This window comes from Mya arenaria, chromosome 9 (genome assembly GCF_026914265.1).
Source record: "Mya arenaria isolate MELC-2E11 chromosome 9, ASM2691426v1".
Lineage (NCBI taxonomy): Eukaryota > Metazoa > Mollusca > Bivalvia > Myida > Myidae > Mya > Mya arenaria.
The window spans coordinates 71,772,557-71,789,232 of NC_069130.1; the positions used below are offsets into that span (position 1 = coordinate 71,772,557).

At 32.9% G+C, this 16,676-nt stretch overlaps 1 protein-coding gene across 7 annotated transcripts in view; it reads right to left on the bottom strand.

The window, feature by feature from the left end:
• Positions 1 to 351: 351 nt before the first annotated feature.
• The window catches only part of LOC128246764 (high affinity cGMP-specific 3',5'-cyclic phosphodiesterase 9A-like), a 75,394-nt gene continuing 59,069 nt past the window's right edge, over positions 352 to 16,676 (bottom strand). For 2 of the 7 annotated variants that reach the window (XM_052965184.1, XM_052965183.1), the window contains exons 9-14: positions 15,984 to 16,144; positions 14,639 to 14,741; positions 12,328 to 12,432; positions 8,183 to 8,287; positions 6,375 to 6,521; positions 352 to 6,028 (exon numbers count right to left, since the gene is read on the bottom strand). In XM_052965184.1, the coding sequence (XP_052821144.1) occupies positions 5,879 to 6,028; positions 6,375 to 6,521; positions 8,183 to 8,287; positions 12,328 to 12,432; positions 14,639 to 14,741; positions 15,984 to 16,144 (771 nt within the window). In that variant the 3' untranslated portion in view covers positions 352 to 5,878. Of the gene's footprint in view, positions 6,029 to 6,374; positions 7,217 to 8,182; positions 8,288 to 12,327; positions 12,433 to 14,638; positions 14,742 to 15,983; positions 16,145 to 16,676 lie in introns of those variants that run through there. The other 5 variants (XM_052965182.1, XM_052965186.1, XM_052965185.1 and 2 more) reach the window with 5 other exon arrangements.

Below are 16,676 nucleotides of genomic sequence, written 5' to 3' on the forward strand. Positions count from 1 at the left end.
CTCTACAAATTAGATTTTCAAAATAATATCTGCCTTTGATAACACTAACTTGAATATTCTCCACAATATTTGTGCATTTGCTTATGTGACAGGAGATTGAAGATTTTCTTCCTAGTATTCTTAATAGCCTTCTTGGAGCATACATCACATAGTGTTCTTTTCATGGATTTTGGGGAAGTTAATCTTTATCAGTTGGTCAAACTTAAAACTGAAACTCACATGGGGATGATGGGGCATTTATTTAAGTGTAAAGGCTTTAAAGGGGCTAGACACCAGAGGATACGATTGCAAGAAAAAAAGAAAATTTGTCAAAAACTTATAAATTGACATCCTTGTGTACAACACATTAAAACTTACTGAGGTATCACATTGCTTACCACAGGTGCATCTTTTGCAGTTTTTGCACATTTATAGTGTCAGTGTATTTATCTGTTCTCATAATCAAATATGAGTTAAACGTGGAAACCATTATGCACTATTTTTAAACAGGGAAAGACAGATGAGACAGCAACATGATTGTTGTGTTTATTATTTCAATCATGTAAACTGATGTATGATTGGCCTCCTACTAGCTTGCATTGACAATTTTAGACTTGTTTTGAGGAAATACAGTATTTGCCAATTTTGGGACCATCTTGTGTCTAGCCCGTTTAAAATGGAGCAATTCTTAGAAAATATCACAGAGAAATATGAAAATAAACACATTTTGTAACAAGAAACTATAACTTTATTTCAGTACAAAACAGAGAGCAATACGAGGAGTGAATGCAAAACCTGTGCCATAAATGTTTATGTCAGTTGGCACGTATTCGCTCTCATCCCTCAGATGACATCAACATTAATGATTACAGCCTTGACACTTGAATGAAAACACAAATAATAAGGAATTAAGGCAGTGGAATTGAAAACAGATTGTTAACAAAATTGTACACCATCATCAATATTTTTTGTGGAAAAAGGTAAGTTAGATAACGCTAAATTAATCAACGATTTGAATATAAAACCTAGACATTGAAATAATGCGGTATCGATGAAATTTGAATAAATGTACAGATTTGCAATGCATAAATGTAAAATGGAGCTTTTTGGATGCAATATTAACGTATGGGGATAAATCTGTATATTAATGAATGTACGGCATACTCATTTCCTGCTGTTTTTGTGTATCTTACATAGATACATTTAAAACGCTTGTGATAAAATACATGAAATTAAAGACAAATAGCCAGCAACCAGTTGTATAAAACTATTCAAAAGATGTCAACAGGTTATCTTTTGGCTAGTTGACTCATTAAAACAATCTGATTGGTTAATATTTATTATTGGATAACTATTGACCAATCAATAAACCTTTTGGATAACTTTGACCAAACCAAAAACTTGGCCAGTTTTATACAATTGGCTGTTGATGGGTAGTCATATGATCAGTTTGACATACAGATTAGGCTTAAATGGGGAAGGGTATAACTGATAATGTTTCATTCTCATATTATTCTGAGAAAATAAGTATTGTGCCATGGACACTTCTTGTCTTATATAGGTATACAATTTAGACATACTTGCAACTGGTGTACTTTGAGAAGAAATAGAAACTTTTAAAACCTGTGAAACAAATCCTGGTGAGTTAAAATCACAAAAAAATATTTCACAGAATGTTAATTGTTGTACATTTCTCAGTAAATCTTGAATAAATAACACATGAAAACAAGTTCTAATCTGAAACCTTGCTCAACAACCTGTCTACACAAATACAAAAAAAAACAGAAATCAAGAAGTTCTCTAAAATACATAAAAATTACAAACAAAATGAATTTTTGAACAAATAAATTTTGGAAGCAGAATATTTGCTACATCTGTGGCATATTTATGATAAAAACCAAAACTGAAAGCACACGTAATGCCATAAAGCAGTCAACATAATGAACATTACATTACATTACATTACACTACATTACTGAAACCCACAGGTCTCTCGTGCATATTATACTCAGCAAAATAAGTCTTGTGACATAGTATATATACAATTCAGATTTGGCATTTGGGTTTAATATTAAAATGATGAAATATTTGTCAAATAGAATATAATCTCTAAATAACCTCAAAACAAATGTAGAATTTTGATATTTGGCGATATTTGGCTTTGCTGTTTTTACAGTGAAATAACCTAAATTATGTGACTTTTGACCCCAGACCACTACCCTCATTAAATATCTTTTTGATGCTGTAAATGATTAATGAAGAGTATTTCATCACCATAGGGTAGGTAAAAGTTTACATTTTTCAAACAGTTGTAACCTGTAGCCGAAATATTTGTTTTGAATTATCATTATTTAACTGCAATATTGCAGGACTTTTTTGACAAGTATATTTACAAGTTACTTGTAACCAATGGTCCGGATAGCATTCATAACAGTTTAGCAACATTATGGATAGCAAATAATAACAACATAAAGCTTTGATCAGAAAGAAAATAGATCAAAACAATAGTTATTTCATAAAACATAGAAATACAAAAGGCTTTGAAGAAATGATGTGATTTTTGGTCATAAAAAGAGAAATACACGCCATCAAAAATGCAGTTGCCAATGAACAAGAAAAAGTACAACTTACAAATGGAGGCTACACAACAACTCATTACACTCAAAAAACTATTGCCATGATTACTATGACAGTAATTTCAACAGAAGTATTCTTCAAGTTCTTGAATATTTATAAAACATTAATATGGTAATAATCTGAGAACTAATACCCTTCAATACATGAAGTTAATATCTCTCTGCCATGATTATCCAAGATAAAATTTGTGAATGAAAAATATGAAACACTTGAAATGTAATACAACATAATTCTGAGTATCATGACTTCTGGGTTATTTATTCAAAATGCTACTGTTAGGTATTGCACATATTTTGTTCAGTGCACGATTGTTTCTATTCAGATTGCACTAATATGCACTAAAGTACAGGGGACATTTATAAAAAATATTCATGTGCTAAAAGCCACCTGACAAACCCACCACAAATGCCCTGATTCAATTTTTACCTCTGGACAACAAAACAAAATGGATGAAGTGTGTTATTCTCTTATTTGATGTTAAGTTATAAGTCAGTTGTGAGTCAAATGATGCAAACTTTGGACCTGCTGAAAAGACTTGGTAAGGTCATTGTATACTTACTAATTTCAAAAGAACCAGCTTAGGGGTAGTGTGGTATACAATATGCAACATCAGTCAGTCTTCAAGTCGTACAGCATTGACTTCGATCAGTGTATAGGTCCTTTATTTATATCATGCAATTTGATTAGATAAATCTTAGATCCAATCCAATGATATTAAATACCACCCCAGGGACCTGTTTCAGTAAGAAATTTTAGTGGCAAACTTTACACAAGAGTGCTTGGGGGAACCCATAGAGTTAGGGGCAGTTGCAATACAATAAATATTCTTACGGTATTTTTATTGTTACACAGTGTATGCCAAACACGGGGGTTTCACCTGGAAATTAACTATCTTAAGCCTTACAATCTTTATTGGAGTGGGGCCCAGGTGACAAGGTCTCTAAATTAAGAACAACTGATAAATAAGAGACTTATTCTGACAATAGAATTATTACCAGAAACCATCATTGCAGTTTGTTATGGTTCACTTTTATTACTACCTAACTTTCATTTTAAAAACGATGAGCTATTTATGCTTTGGTTGTTTGAATTGTATTTCTAACATCTAATTAATTGTTCGTTTAATTAAAAAATATATAATAGATATGCAATAAAATGTGCCATAATTTCAACCACTCAAAATATCACACAACTTGGAAAGTGTACAACCTATCGATTCGTCTATATGTATACGGAAATTAGTCTTTATATATTCAACCTTAGTCCCAAAATGACATAGAAAACACATTAAAATGTAACATTTTTAGACACCAAAAAAAAGCAATACCTTCAAGCAGGTATAGTAAAATATTCAGTGTCTTCAAAACCATAAAAAAATACAAAAACTAAATAATTGTAAGAAAAGACTGTTGAAAATATTTATAAATGCCATTTTAACATCAGAATAAAATAGAAAAATAAATGCACGATTAGATGAAAATATGCATAAAGAATGTTTTTATATTCTATACATCATATCTAACAATAAAATGATAATGTGAGTATATAATATCTGTTTTTACACAATTATTAAAACAATACAATTCTAAAATCATAACTATGAACAATGATTAAAAGAAAATAATCCCTGATTTAGCATACTTATATCTCCATTACGCTGGCCTTTCACATAGAATATTTACATTGACCAGCGCACTTCATGGGCATTGCCAATTTGACCGAGGGCATTCCCAATAATCCCTACAAAATGAATTTCAATTCTTAAAGAACATAACAAGCAGTGCCGACCTTGCCTGATTTTCTCAGTCAAAAAAGGGCCATAACTCTCAATATATTTCTACATGAGTTCTAATGGGACTAATGTTACTGTGAACATGTATACCAAGTTATGGTTAAGCCTTTGAGACTTTGAAAGTTCTTATAAATATTAGACGTGTTAGCAAGCATGGGGACAGTATAAAGGTCCTTACAATACCTACAATTTATTATCCTCGAAAATTAGAAAAGCTGAAAAAATGTTCAACAATAATTTTTTCAACATTCGCGAGTCATTTATAAGGAGCTATCACAGTACTGAACAACTTAGAATTACTTATAAATCAATCTACCAGTCATTGTCAGCCGATGCTTAAAAGCATTATACAGAAATGGTAAGTAGCAAATTCAGAAAAAAATAATCCAAAAAGAATTAATGAATGCCACTTTGACTTTTACATTAATTTTGGGAAAACAAAATACAGTCATGTGCAGCACTATAGTATAAAAACAAAGATTTGTTCAGTCCATACTCTTTAGTTACACCTAAAGAATGATTGTTATTCATTGGGTGCACAGCAATATTCAAACCTGTTTTACCAGGCCCCCAAATCACTAAAATTCTTAAATCAAATCCCAATCATTAGCTTAACCCTTTTAACCTCAGAACTGCATGATTTTTTTGTTTAACTAATTTTAAAAGTCCATTCCTTCATAATTTATTATATTATGTTGACAGAAATATTTTTGGCCTATATTATATACTTCAATACAATGTACTACATTTTGAGTTATAATTAAAGTACATTTTATGCTCTAGAAATAATTTTCTCCAGAATAATAACATAAAGCCCACAGAATGTCCATTTGAAAATAGTATAACATGAGTAATTAATTATGTTTTATGTGGAAAAATGAGTTAAGCTTTAGATTGAGAAATGACATGAGTATTTTCGTGATATAGGGGCCAGATATTTTTATAATTTTGTACATTACAGAGTATATTTATATTAATTCCATATAATTATGTCATGACATAATAGCTTTAAAGCCATCCAAATATTGCTGATATAGTATACCTCTCCACCAGCAGTTTATATATAACAAATAAGATGCGAGTTTTACAGTAACCGACTACATGGACAATTTACAAATTATATTTAGGTATGAACACCTAAAACAGCTGCATCTAAATTAAATGTCTGATCAGAACACAGATCATGAAACCAATCTCATTCTGATTGCACAGTATCACAAATTGTTACAGTCTGAATGATTGGATGATTTTAAAATATTCAATGAATCCTGTCTTTTCATTGGCTTATCACCGATCACATGCCCTCAAAGAATAATTAGGCAATCTTCACCTCTTGAAAATTGTAATGTAACCAGCCTTTTCATTGGCTCATCACAGGACCAGTGAGTAGCAACTTACTGGTACACCATTGGCTGACAATGCCAACATGCAAGAGAAATGTCAATGTGATTGGCTGTCTAGCTGCTGAGGTCATACTTTAATGTCTCCATTCATTTTATTGGTCAGTCCATTCTGTTTTGACTTCTCACTAGAGGCATTTTTCTCTTTTTCTTCCTCTACAGCCTTTTGCATTTGAGTATAGTAGTCCAAAGCATTTCTCACTGGCTCTATAATGTCTTTCTGCAAAATCAAAAACAACAACCAATTTTATCAATACTTAATATGCTACAACACAAATGATGACCTATTTTCGCTTATTATCCAATATTTGCAAATTAATTTCAATAATTTCTATAATCCTCTATAACAAATGTAACACTGCACTTTCAGGTGTCCATAATTCAACAGTCATAGGCGTATTTAAAATGTCTGTACCTAACTGACCACACACTGCACTTTTGTGCGGGCATACCCAGTCCTTAATCAGCCACACATGTATTTTAAAATCCACAAACCTAACAGACTACTCTGCACTAATGAACATAGATGATTTAGTGACCATGGGTGTATTTAGAACCCTTTGTACCTCTATAACTGGAAGTAACTGTCCAAGGGCTTCAAATAGGGGCAGCAGTACATATTTGATGAAGCCGATTTGTGAGGAGGGCTTCGTGACTTTGTCTCGATCCATGAACGGGGCGACTGGTAAACCCTCCAGTTTCTCTATATCACTCTGAAATAGCAAGGGTTGACCAATAAGTATTGAACGACTGAATGAAGTTGGGTCTCCATAGCAACTATGAACAATGATAATAATAATAATACATTCAGAATGATCAAGTAAAAAGTAATATTTCATTATTTTATTTATTTCATTCATTACTTTAATACAGTCTTAGCAATAACTTGTAACAAAGGTGTCTTTAAAATATTGAATTCCTGAGAATTTAAATCTTTAAAAAACTAATTACAAGAATATTCTAGAAGGTAACAATGCTATAATGTTCTATTTCTCTACAGAGTTTGATATGGATTCTAAGAACGTTTCCGAATTGTTCGCTATTCTATGCATAATAGTAAAGCAATAACATATACTATATTCTAATGCACACCCTAAACATGAAAGCTGTGCTATGTTACTAAGACACTGAAAGCCTTATTCTTTGACACTAGAGCCATATCTTGTTATAATTTGTCTATCAGGAATTAAGGCTTGAGACTAACTTGTTTGGCTTTGCCAAAACAATTGACAAACCCATTCCAGTAAATCGTCACATTCTTCCTTGGATTGTAAGTAAAAAACAACAGTCACTGATTCTTTTAACTTGTTAACTTTACAATTTGTTAATAAGCGAAGACTTTTATATCAAATTTGTATACATATGTAACATAGTTACTTTGCAATTTTCACTTACCTAAAACGGTAATCTATAAAATATACTTTTAAGAGTAATATTTTTGCTGAATGTTATATAAATAATGATTTTTGATCACGAGTCTAGCTGCAACATTTCTACCAAATCCGGATACCATGCCAATAAATATTCTAAATAACATTTGACAAACACATGTACTAAATCAACCAGACATGCTTTTTTATATAAATAACCAATTTAGTATTCTAGCCATAAGAAGCATGCAGAACTGACGAGCCAGAAAAGTCCACATATTATATACACAAGTGTATGTGTATGCGTAAATTAATCCATCGTTGGATACCATGATACTTTATTATGCTCCACTTCATCATGAACCAAAGGTTGTTAGACTGGGGAAATTTCATTTTGTGTTTGAGAAAAAAGGATGCAGACAGTTAAAGGAACACTTAATAACTTGATTGTGAACAGTTTACATATTCCAAGACACTGTTGTTCGCAGCACTGCCTCTTTTGTGAGACTTTGAGCCGACTGTTCTGAACTTTGTTAAACTTTAACAACTTGATTAACGAGGTTGTTGTTAACTTTTAAACAAGAAATATTTGATGATGTGCTAACACATTCAAACAAAACAAATACACTTGGAACAGTTGCTTCCAATCTTGTTAGAAATACTGCAGATCATGGGTTTACCCATTAAACTTCCAGAGCAGTCAATATTTAAAGTTAACAACGATGACCATAACAACGTTGTTACCTTTAACAAAGTTCTGAACAATTAGCCCATTATCTCATTTGGGTTGTAGGTTCCAATACAGTGCAGTAGGTTACAAGCACTGACCCTTGAATGTGAGACTAAAGTGCATAAACTAAATTCACTTACTGCAACAAAAAAGAAATGTCAGTGAACAATCACAGAGGTAATGTGAAGAGCGTTATATATAAAGTACCAAGGAATTCAACGATGAAATTAATCCTACCATCTTAAATTCAACCCCTTCGGATCGTTTGTACTACCTGTATGAAGAACTCTTCTAATAGACACTCAATCCACGGTTCAGCGACTTCGAGTGGTCGCACCTCGTTTGAGATGTCAGCAGTTTTTAACAGTATCATCAGCAGCTGTGTAGTGGAACAGACAAGATTCTCAGGAGAGTATGTACACAAAATATGTCTGTGTTTGTGTGTTGAAATGTAGTGTGTACTCACACACTAGATAACAATAAGTGGTATGTATGTTGAAATGCACACATATTGTTATGTAGTGTGTATACACAACATGTGCATGTATTGTTATGTAGTGTGTATACACAACATGTGCATGTATTGTTATGTAGTGTGTATACACAACATAGTTATGCACATATTTCTATGTAGGCTGTTTACACACAACATAAAGCATTGGTGTATATTAATAGAATTGCAAAGCCAAACAAATCACATATGCATTATTATGTGACCTTGTACCAATTGTGTGTGCACAAAATGTGCTGCTAATATGCCAATTGAGTTTGCAGACAATACTTGGAATGCATTCTCTATATACTTGACCACCTTAAAAAATCATATTATTTATACAGTGGCTCAATATTAAAGGGCCAGAGTTTTTTGCTGGATCGTTGGGTAGCCATGGTTTTGGTTTTTATGGTAAAAGATGACTTACAATTGTGGTACAAAAAATAAAATGCGTCAAAATGTGTTGTCCTATCTCGGAGTAAAAACAATATGGATATGGAAATTTTGATGAGTTGCAGTACTTCAAGCCAACAATTGTTTAAGGTTGGCCTAAGTATATAGTTTGTTTGCTTGTATGTATACACAGCACAGAAATATTTTGCATACACACAAGACATCTACATTCATCTACAACTAATACAATAAGCATTATTAAACACGTGACATGGACTGGTACAATCATTAGTATACACAAAAACGTAAAAGGTAGTAACAAATAAACAAAAATAAAATTTGTAACAAAGTGTAAGAGGTTCATAATATGTTTGGTTCATTAAAAAATGTGAATCATTATAATATATATAAATATTACGTTTCTCACAAATTTGTAAAAAAAATGAGCACAATTTTGGTCGAGGCTGTACGAATAACCAAACCCATGAACCTATTACTATGATAACATCTTTACAAAATGTATTACAGTCCAAATGCAATATTTTCATCACTATTTACTTCAAAACCACCAGGCCATGGCTGCCAATATTGACCTGGCCCATTAGGTAAAAAGGTCAATGCCAATGCCTGGTCCCTTACTATAACAATTATTCATAAAGAATTCTTTATCAGGTGGTGCCAATGCCTGGTCCCTTACTATAACAATTATTCATAAAGAATTCTTTATCAGGTGGTGCCAATGCCTGGTCCCTTACTATAACAATTATTCATAAAGAATTCTTTATCAGGTGGTGCCAATGCCTGGTCCCTTACTATAACAATTATTCATAAAGAATTCTTTATCAGGTGGTGCCAATTAATGCCTGGTCCCTTACTATAACAATTATTCATAAAGAATTCTTTATCAGGTGGTGCCAATGCCTGGTCCCTTACTATAACAATTATTCATAAAGAATTCTTTATCAGGTGGTGCCAATGCCTGGTCCCTTACTATAACAATTATTCATAAAGAATTCTTTATCAGGTAAGTCCTAAATTGTGTTGTAATTTAAATATCCCATTTCAATTTATAGAGGCATCACAAAATAAACTACAGTTATGGAAGTTGCGATGACTACCCCCGAGAGTATTGCCAATAGGACACACAAATGGTTCAATGTTGTGTTTTGGAATTAACAACATGAGCATTTGCATTATTATCATTGTGTAATGTGATGCATTTAGCCAAGCCTTTTCAGACTATTTTATACTATGTCAAGGGCCATAACTCTTGTAAGTGAAACAAGACAGATATAGCAGATGCTATACAGCCCATGCTAACTAACATACAAAGTTTCATGAGTGTTGATACAATATTTTTAGTGCTACATATAACAAAGTTTTCAGTTCACTTTTTACTAATTCAAGGGCCATATCTCTTGTATGAAAATGAAATTGAATAAGACAAAAATGGCAGGTGCCCAACAGCCCATGCCCACCAACAGTCCTATACAATATCAGGAGTGTATGTATTTGCAATACAAGGTGCTTTACCATGTCAAGGGCCATAAATCTGGTAAGCCTGAGTGAGATGTGACTAAAATAGCAGGGGCACAATAGCTCATTCTGACCACATATATATGATGTATCATGTATGAAGGGGCAAAAATAGCAGGGGCACAATAGCCCATCCTGACCACATATATATATGATGTATCATGTGTGAAGGGGCAAAAATAGCAGGGGCACAATAGCCCATTCCCCATTCTGACCACATATATATGATGTATCATGTGTGAAAGGGCAAAAATAGCAGGGGCACAATAGCCCATTCTGACCACATATATATGATGTATCATGTGTGAAGGGGCAAAAATAGCAGGGGCACAATAGCCCATTCTAACCACATATATATGATGTATCATGTGTGAAGGGGCAAAAATAGCAGGGGCACAATAGCCCATTCTGACCACATATATATGATGTATCATGTGTGAAGGGGCAAAAATAGCAGGGGCACAATAGCCCATTCTGACCACATATATATGATGTATCATGTGTGAAGGGGCAAAAATAGCAGGGGCACAACGAATAGCCCATTCTGACCACATATATATGATGTATCATGTGTGAAGGGGCAAAAATAGCAGGGGCACAATAGCCCATTCTGACCACATATATATGATGTATCATGTGTGAAGGGGCAAAAATAGCAGGGGCACAACGAATAGCCCATTCTGACCACATATATATGATGTATCATGTGTGAAGGGGCAAAAATTAAGGAGCTACATACAACACTACAAGGTTTTTGTGCCAGGACATAAAGTGATGTGATATGACGGATGCAACTCCTATATAGCCTACAGATATATTTATCTGAGTGTATAACCACTGATTCAGAGAATTAAACGTGTACATTTGTGTGACATACATGTACATTCATATGTAGAAACATTTTAGAAGTAGTTTTTAAACATTCTACACCCTTACTCTAATTTACATTATTATACCACCAATAAATAATTAAGAATGAAATACTTCAAAGCAGAAAAACATGAGTCATTACATAAAAAAATGAAATATATAATCTACCACTACAAAAATCTAGTGGATACATTGGATCACTACACTGAAAGCAGGCCAATATATCATAGCTTTAATTTTAACAGTTGTTACAAAGAAATCCACATGGCAGCTTGATTTGCACATGATATGAGTTATTTGTGTCAAAATAAGTCTTTAATAACCAAGAGGACATTACCAAGGCCTTATGACTGTGAAATGGCGAGGAATTAAATTTGAACACACTTCATTTGAAATGAAAATGAAGGTTTCATGAAAATTCCTAAAGCAGAAGAAGGAGTCCCGTTTAGATTGCATCAAAGGGCCATAACACACAGGAAAAGGAACACACAGGAATCAAAATCTTATGAGTACACTTTTACTTTATACCATGGACTTATGGCTTTCCTCTCTTTTGAAATGTACATATAGAAAACACAAGAATGCACTATTATAGATCGGAGTCTTAATGTGAGAAGATAATGGGAAAATAATTGTTTTTACTAAAGAGTCCTTGACGTTAATACTTCAGTGGAGACTCTTTGAATTTTGACAAATAGTACTTTCTGTATAAAACACTCACAGGGGATATACAAATGAAGAAGACTCTGATACAAGACAAAAATATCAACAATCCAAAAATGAAAATGCACATATCACAATGCAAAATGTTGCGACATAGTATACTTTCAGATTGGAACATCACCATTATACAATTTGTTACATGAAAACTAGTTTCAAACTTTCAAGTTGATTTTTACATTATTTTCATATTTCGGTACACATATTTATTACCATCACATAATGTCCGTAAGGCGATCAAGTTTAAAGAATTATGATGCAACCCATCTTAAAATATACTATGTCCTTGCAAAGAAACACAAAACAATTTAAAAATCAGGAGAGATATAGGCTGTAAGATACAACGCTACTAAGAAAGGCACGTAAGGGTGTTGATACTCGTGCGTGTGTGCGTACGCATATGGCACCTGATTAAAGAACTCTTGTAGCAGACAGTCTAGCCAAGGCGTGGCCACGTTCATTGGTCTCGCCTCGTTGGAAATGTCCGACACCTTCATTAGTATCATCATAAGCTGCATGCGTAGATGGCAATTGTAAATTAGTTTCACAATAGAGAGACATGTAGATAGTGATATTAAATGGGATATGTTAAATGATTTCAATTTTCTTTGACCAAAATTCAGGTGATGTATGAAGTTTTACTGTTCCAGAAATTCTTTTATTTTAAATATATATTGCACCCATCCAATCAATTTTTTTTTTTAAATATTCGACACCATAGCTTTTCTCTTGCTTATAATGGCATCAATTGTGCCTTAAAAATCTGTGGATTTCATCAAAATCACTTAGCTGCATCTAACCGTTATAACACATGTAACACAAGTCATATAGACGGATGTGCTTAAAACATTTGTGTGAAAGATTTATAGGAACAGTAATCACATCATACAGTCAAACTGTATGACTGAAGAGTATATCACTACAAACGGTATTATTCCTTTGTTTTGGCAATCATTCATACATGCCATATTTTCTGGAGACCATTCAGGGGGATTTGTTCACAAAGGCTGAAAATTCAGGGTGATTTTGATAGTATTCAGGTTTTTTTTAAGCAGGTTTAAGTTGGCGAAATTTCAAAGTATTTTTAGACACAAGTACGAAAAAATGTATTCACATATATTCTGCTATGAAAACCTCTTACTTTTTCATTATATGATTTACTTTTTCATTATATGATTTATCATATTCTTATGATACACTGTCATGTCATACTGTAATACTGAAAATTAAATTTAACGTCCTCCAAAGTCTTTTAAAAAATCTGCTTAATACTATCAGCTATCATGACGTTCAGACACTAAAGAGAATGGAATGAAAATTATTGATTTCTTCCTTTTCCAAAATAGTAATATTTCCTTGCCTTTGATCATTACACGACTTCAAATTAACTGATCACTTGTTGTTAAGGTTAAATTCCGGGGGATTTTTATCTCCCGCCCGGAAAACGGGGGTTGGATCGAAATTTCGGGGGATATGGCATGTATGAACATTGGATCAAGGACAATGTCTTAGTGAAATCATGAGGAACTCCTAAAATTGGTCTGATTTTATTTTTGTAGTCTTCAGTCATAATAAGCAAAGAATGAATGAATTCATTAAGATAAGTTGCACAAATTGACACAATTTTATTAGAAACCAGAACATCAAATATATAAACTCCATCAGAAATGATTGCAGACATTATAAGCCTAGAAATAATGATTTAATTAGTAAGAGGCCATTCCCTACACTTATAAGAATAATGCACTTTTAAAATAATTCATGAAAAATGAAAACAATTATACAGAAATTAAGCCTAATTTGGGCTACAAAAGGATTTTTTTACAAAAATACAATGGCACTGACATCAATTCAAGAGAAAATAACCACATTTATACTAAAATATGATATACAAGTGATCACATATATATGTTGACAAAGCCTTGATCAAGGTTTTTTCTTTTTTTAATGTCAGATAAACTGAGTAATGTCAGAGACTTGTTTGAAGGCAAAATAATATCAAATTACTGTAGTCGTTTTCAAAGAATCTGTTACAGTTTCCCTGAGAAAAACAATTGGCGAAGAATATAGCTGCCAGAAGTCATCGTACTTTTGTTATTAACTTTGATAGAAATGTGAACACTAAAAGACGTCTGATGGAAAAACACTATGAAAAACTGGTCCCAGTTGTATAATTAAGCTTACTAAATCTTCACTGTGGGAATTGACATTGTTTTGTTTATTGGGGAAAACTATGAAAAGTCACTCCTGATAAGGTAGCTTGTAAATAAGTGTGTGCATTTATAGAGTCTCGTGGATGAAAACAGCTGTTGACGTCATTGCATTCCGTTGTTTACATTGCTTGAAATGCAAAAACTAACATCTTTCCAAAAACTGTTTAACAGTATATAAACTGACTCATATATAATGCCACTGTCTGTTCTTATACATTTATAATCTAGAAAATAAAACTTCTATAACTAGTTGAAAGCATAGACAAATGTCAACATAAACCAACAGTCACATTGTATTTTATGGCAAAAGCTATTAAGATAAAAATAAAGAGAAATAAAATAAATAAATAAGAGCTCTAAGCTTGGTCATATTACTTTATTATCAATGTAAGACAACTGTTTTGTCATGAGCCCTCACATTTTTATCAAATAGCAATTATATATCACTTATTACTTAACATAAACATGTAAGTGAAGTCCTATATTTACTCCCCTACACACTTACCAGGTACTTGTGTTCTTTGTTGTTAATATCAAAGTGGTCCATTATTGCCTTGAAGTTGTTGACAATCTCATTGTGTTTCGCCATATCTGTGGCTAGTATACATCTAAAAGAAAAACATGAATATTGATGAACATAAAAACATACTGAATACAAATTTCGGCTCTCTGGTCAATATATTTTTGAAGATACATGCCACACAAGTTTGTGACACACAGAGTGACAGACAATCATGCCAAAAACAAGATCTCCCTTCAGACTAAAAGGAGACATTCAACAGTATAAAGGAGTGACGCAAAAACATTACCAAAACAGAATGAAAACAGAAGCCTCAGTGGGACCGATAATGTACATTGACGTAAACCCAGAAATGATAGGTGCATGGCCCAAACTCACTTACAACTTGAGTTGGAGTCTCAAGAAAAAAACTGCATGTTTTAATTGTTGTAGAATAAGGCTAACAAGAGCAATTATGGTAAAATGGCTTTATCTGTTACAGATAACCTGTTCGACAATCAATGCATAAATCTTTTTCCAAACATTGGTATAATAATGATATTTTGAAACTTCAAATTTTATTTTATTTGAGTCTGAGCCTCATACTCAGATTAAAGACTTTAGTGAATATTGGCCTAGCTGGGTCAATGTTTTCAAACATTGACTCAAGCCACATTCTATTTTCATGATTCTCTTAATCATAATAAATTGAGTTCACCGACATTATTCCATCATTATGATATCTTTAAACATTGCTTTGTAATTTTTTGGAAACTTAAAGTACAGTCAATTTCATGGATATATAACCATACATTCCATCACAGCTACATTTACAACTTATTTTATAGTTAGAATGTGACGGAATCCAATAAGTATACCAAATCCATCAGCATAAAATTAGATCAGTGTCAATACAGCAGACTGACTTGACACTCATCATTAAATCTTAAGTCTTCTTGAGAAAGATATTAGGTGAGCAGTAATACACAATTTTGCTATCTGGCAAACACTAAAGGCTTCCATAATATCTGAGAAACCGGTTTAACACTTGAGATGCTAAGCTCATTAAAAGCCTGCATCAGTGCTTGATCGCCATTGTTACACATTCATGTTTACATAATGTCATTGTGGGGTAAACAAGAGATGACTCTGCTGATGCAGATGATGACAACAATGTCACTTAGGCTGTGACAACACATCATCTTGTTATTCTCTTGGAAACAGACAAGTTGAAAACAGATTTCACCACAAATCAAGGTCTGACTTTCTTCACTCATCCCAAATAGGTTGAAACCTTTTTTTCGCAAGTTAGAGATCCACAAGAACTGGTTTATCAGATTTACAGGCTTACTTGATCATTCCTTCACGGACCCGTCTATACTGGTCTTTGTTGAGGTTTGCCAGGATATTGCAGTGTTTCTTCTCTAAAATCTCAAACGCGATGGAGCAGTGATGATTCTCGAGGGGAGAGATGTCGTTGTATCGTAATGCCAACTCTGTCTTCGCATTGATCTGAATGTATGAGGGAAAGTTTTAATAAACACTTAAAAAAAATGAAACATGAAACAAATTTACTTGAAGACAACAACAAGACCAATGCACCTTCATGCTAACCCTTGAAGATACGGTGCAATTATCATGTAAATGACAGAGAAATGGAAACAGAGCAATGTAATATTGTTTATGTTCATATAGTAAATTACATCAGTGGCCCTTTCCCCTCTTAGTTTATAAAGTGGCATAACTGAAATAATGCTTACTGTATTATACTGTGTATAAGACACACTTTTTTGGACTTGATTTCAATTTTGAAAAATGCCTGCGTCTTATCTATTGTATTAGGTTTCTGATATTTTTCGGATCGATTTCTGGCCAAATTTGTTTCAACAGAGAAATAAATAGAAGAAAGGGTGTTTGTTGACATTTTTAACTTAAATGAAAGTAACTCACATCAATTGATGGATATAGTTATATCGGCAGTGAAAATATCGGGTATGGTATACATCACTCAGGTGAGAAAATAAACGAAGTTTCGATATTGTAG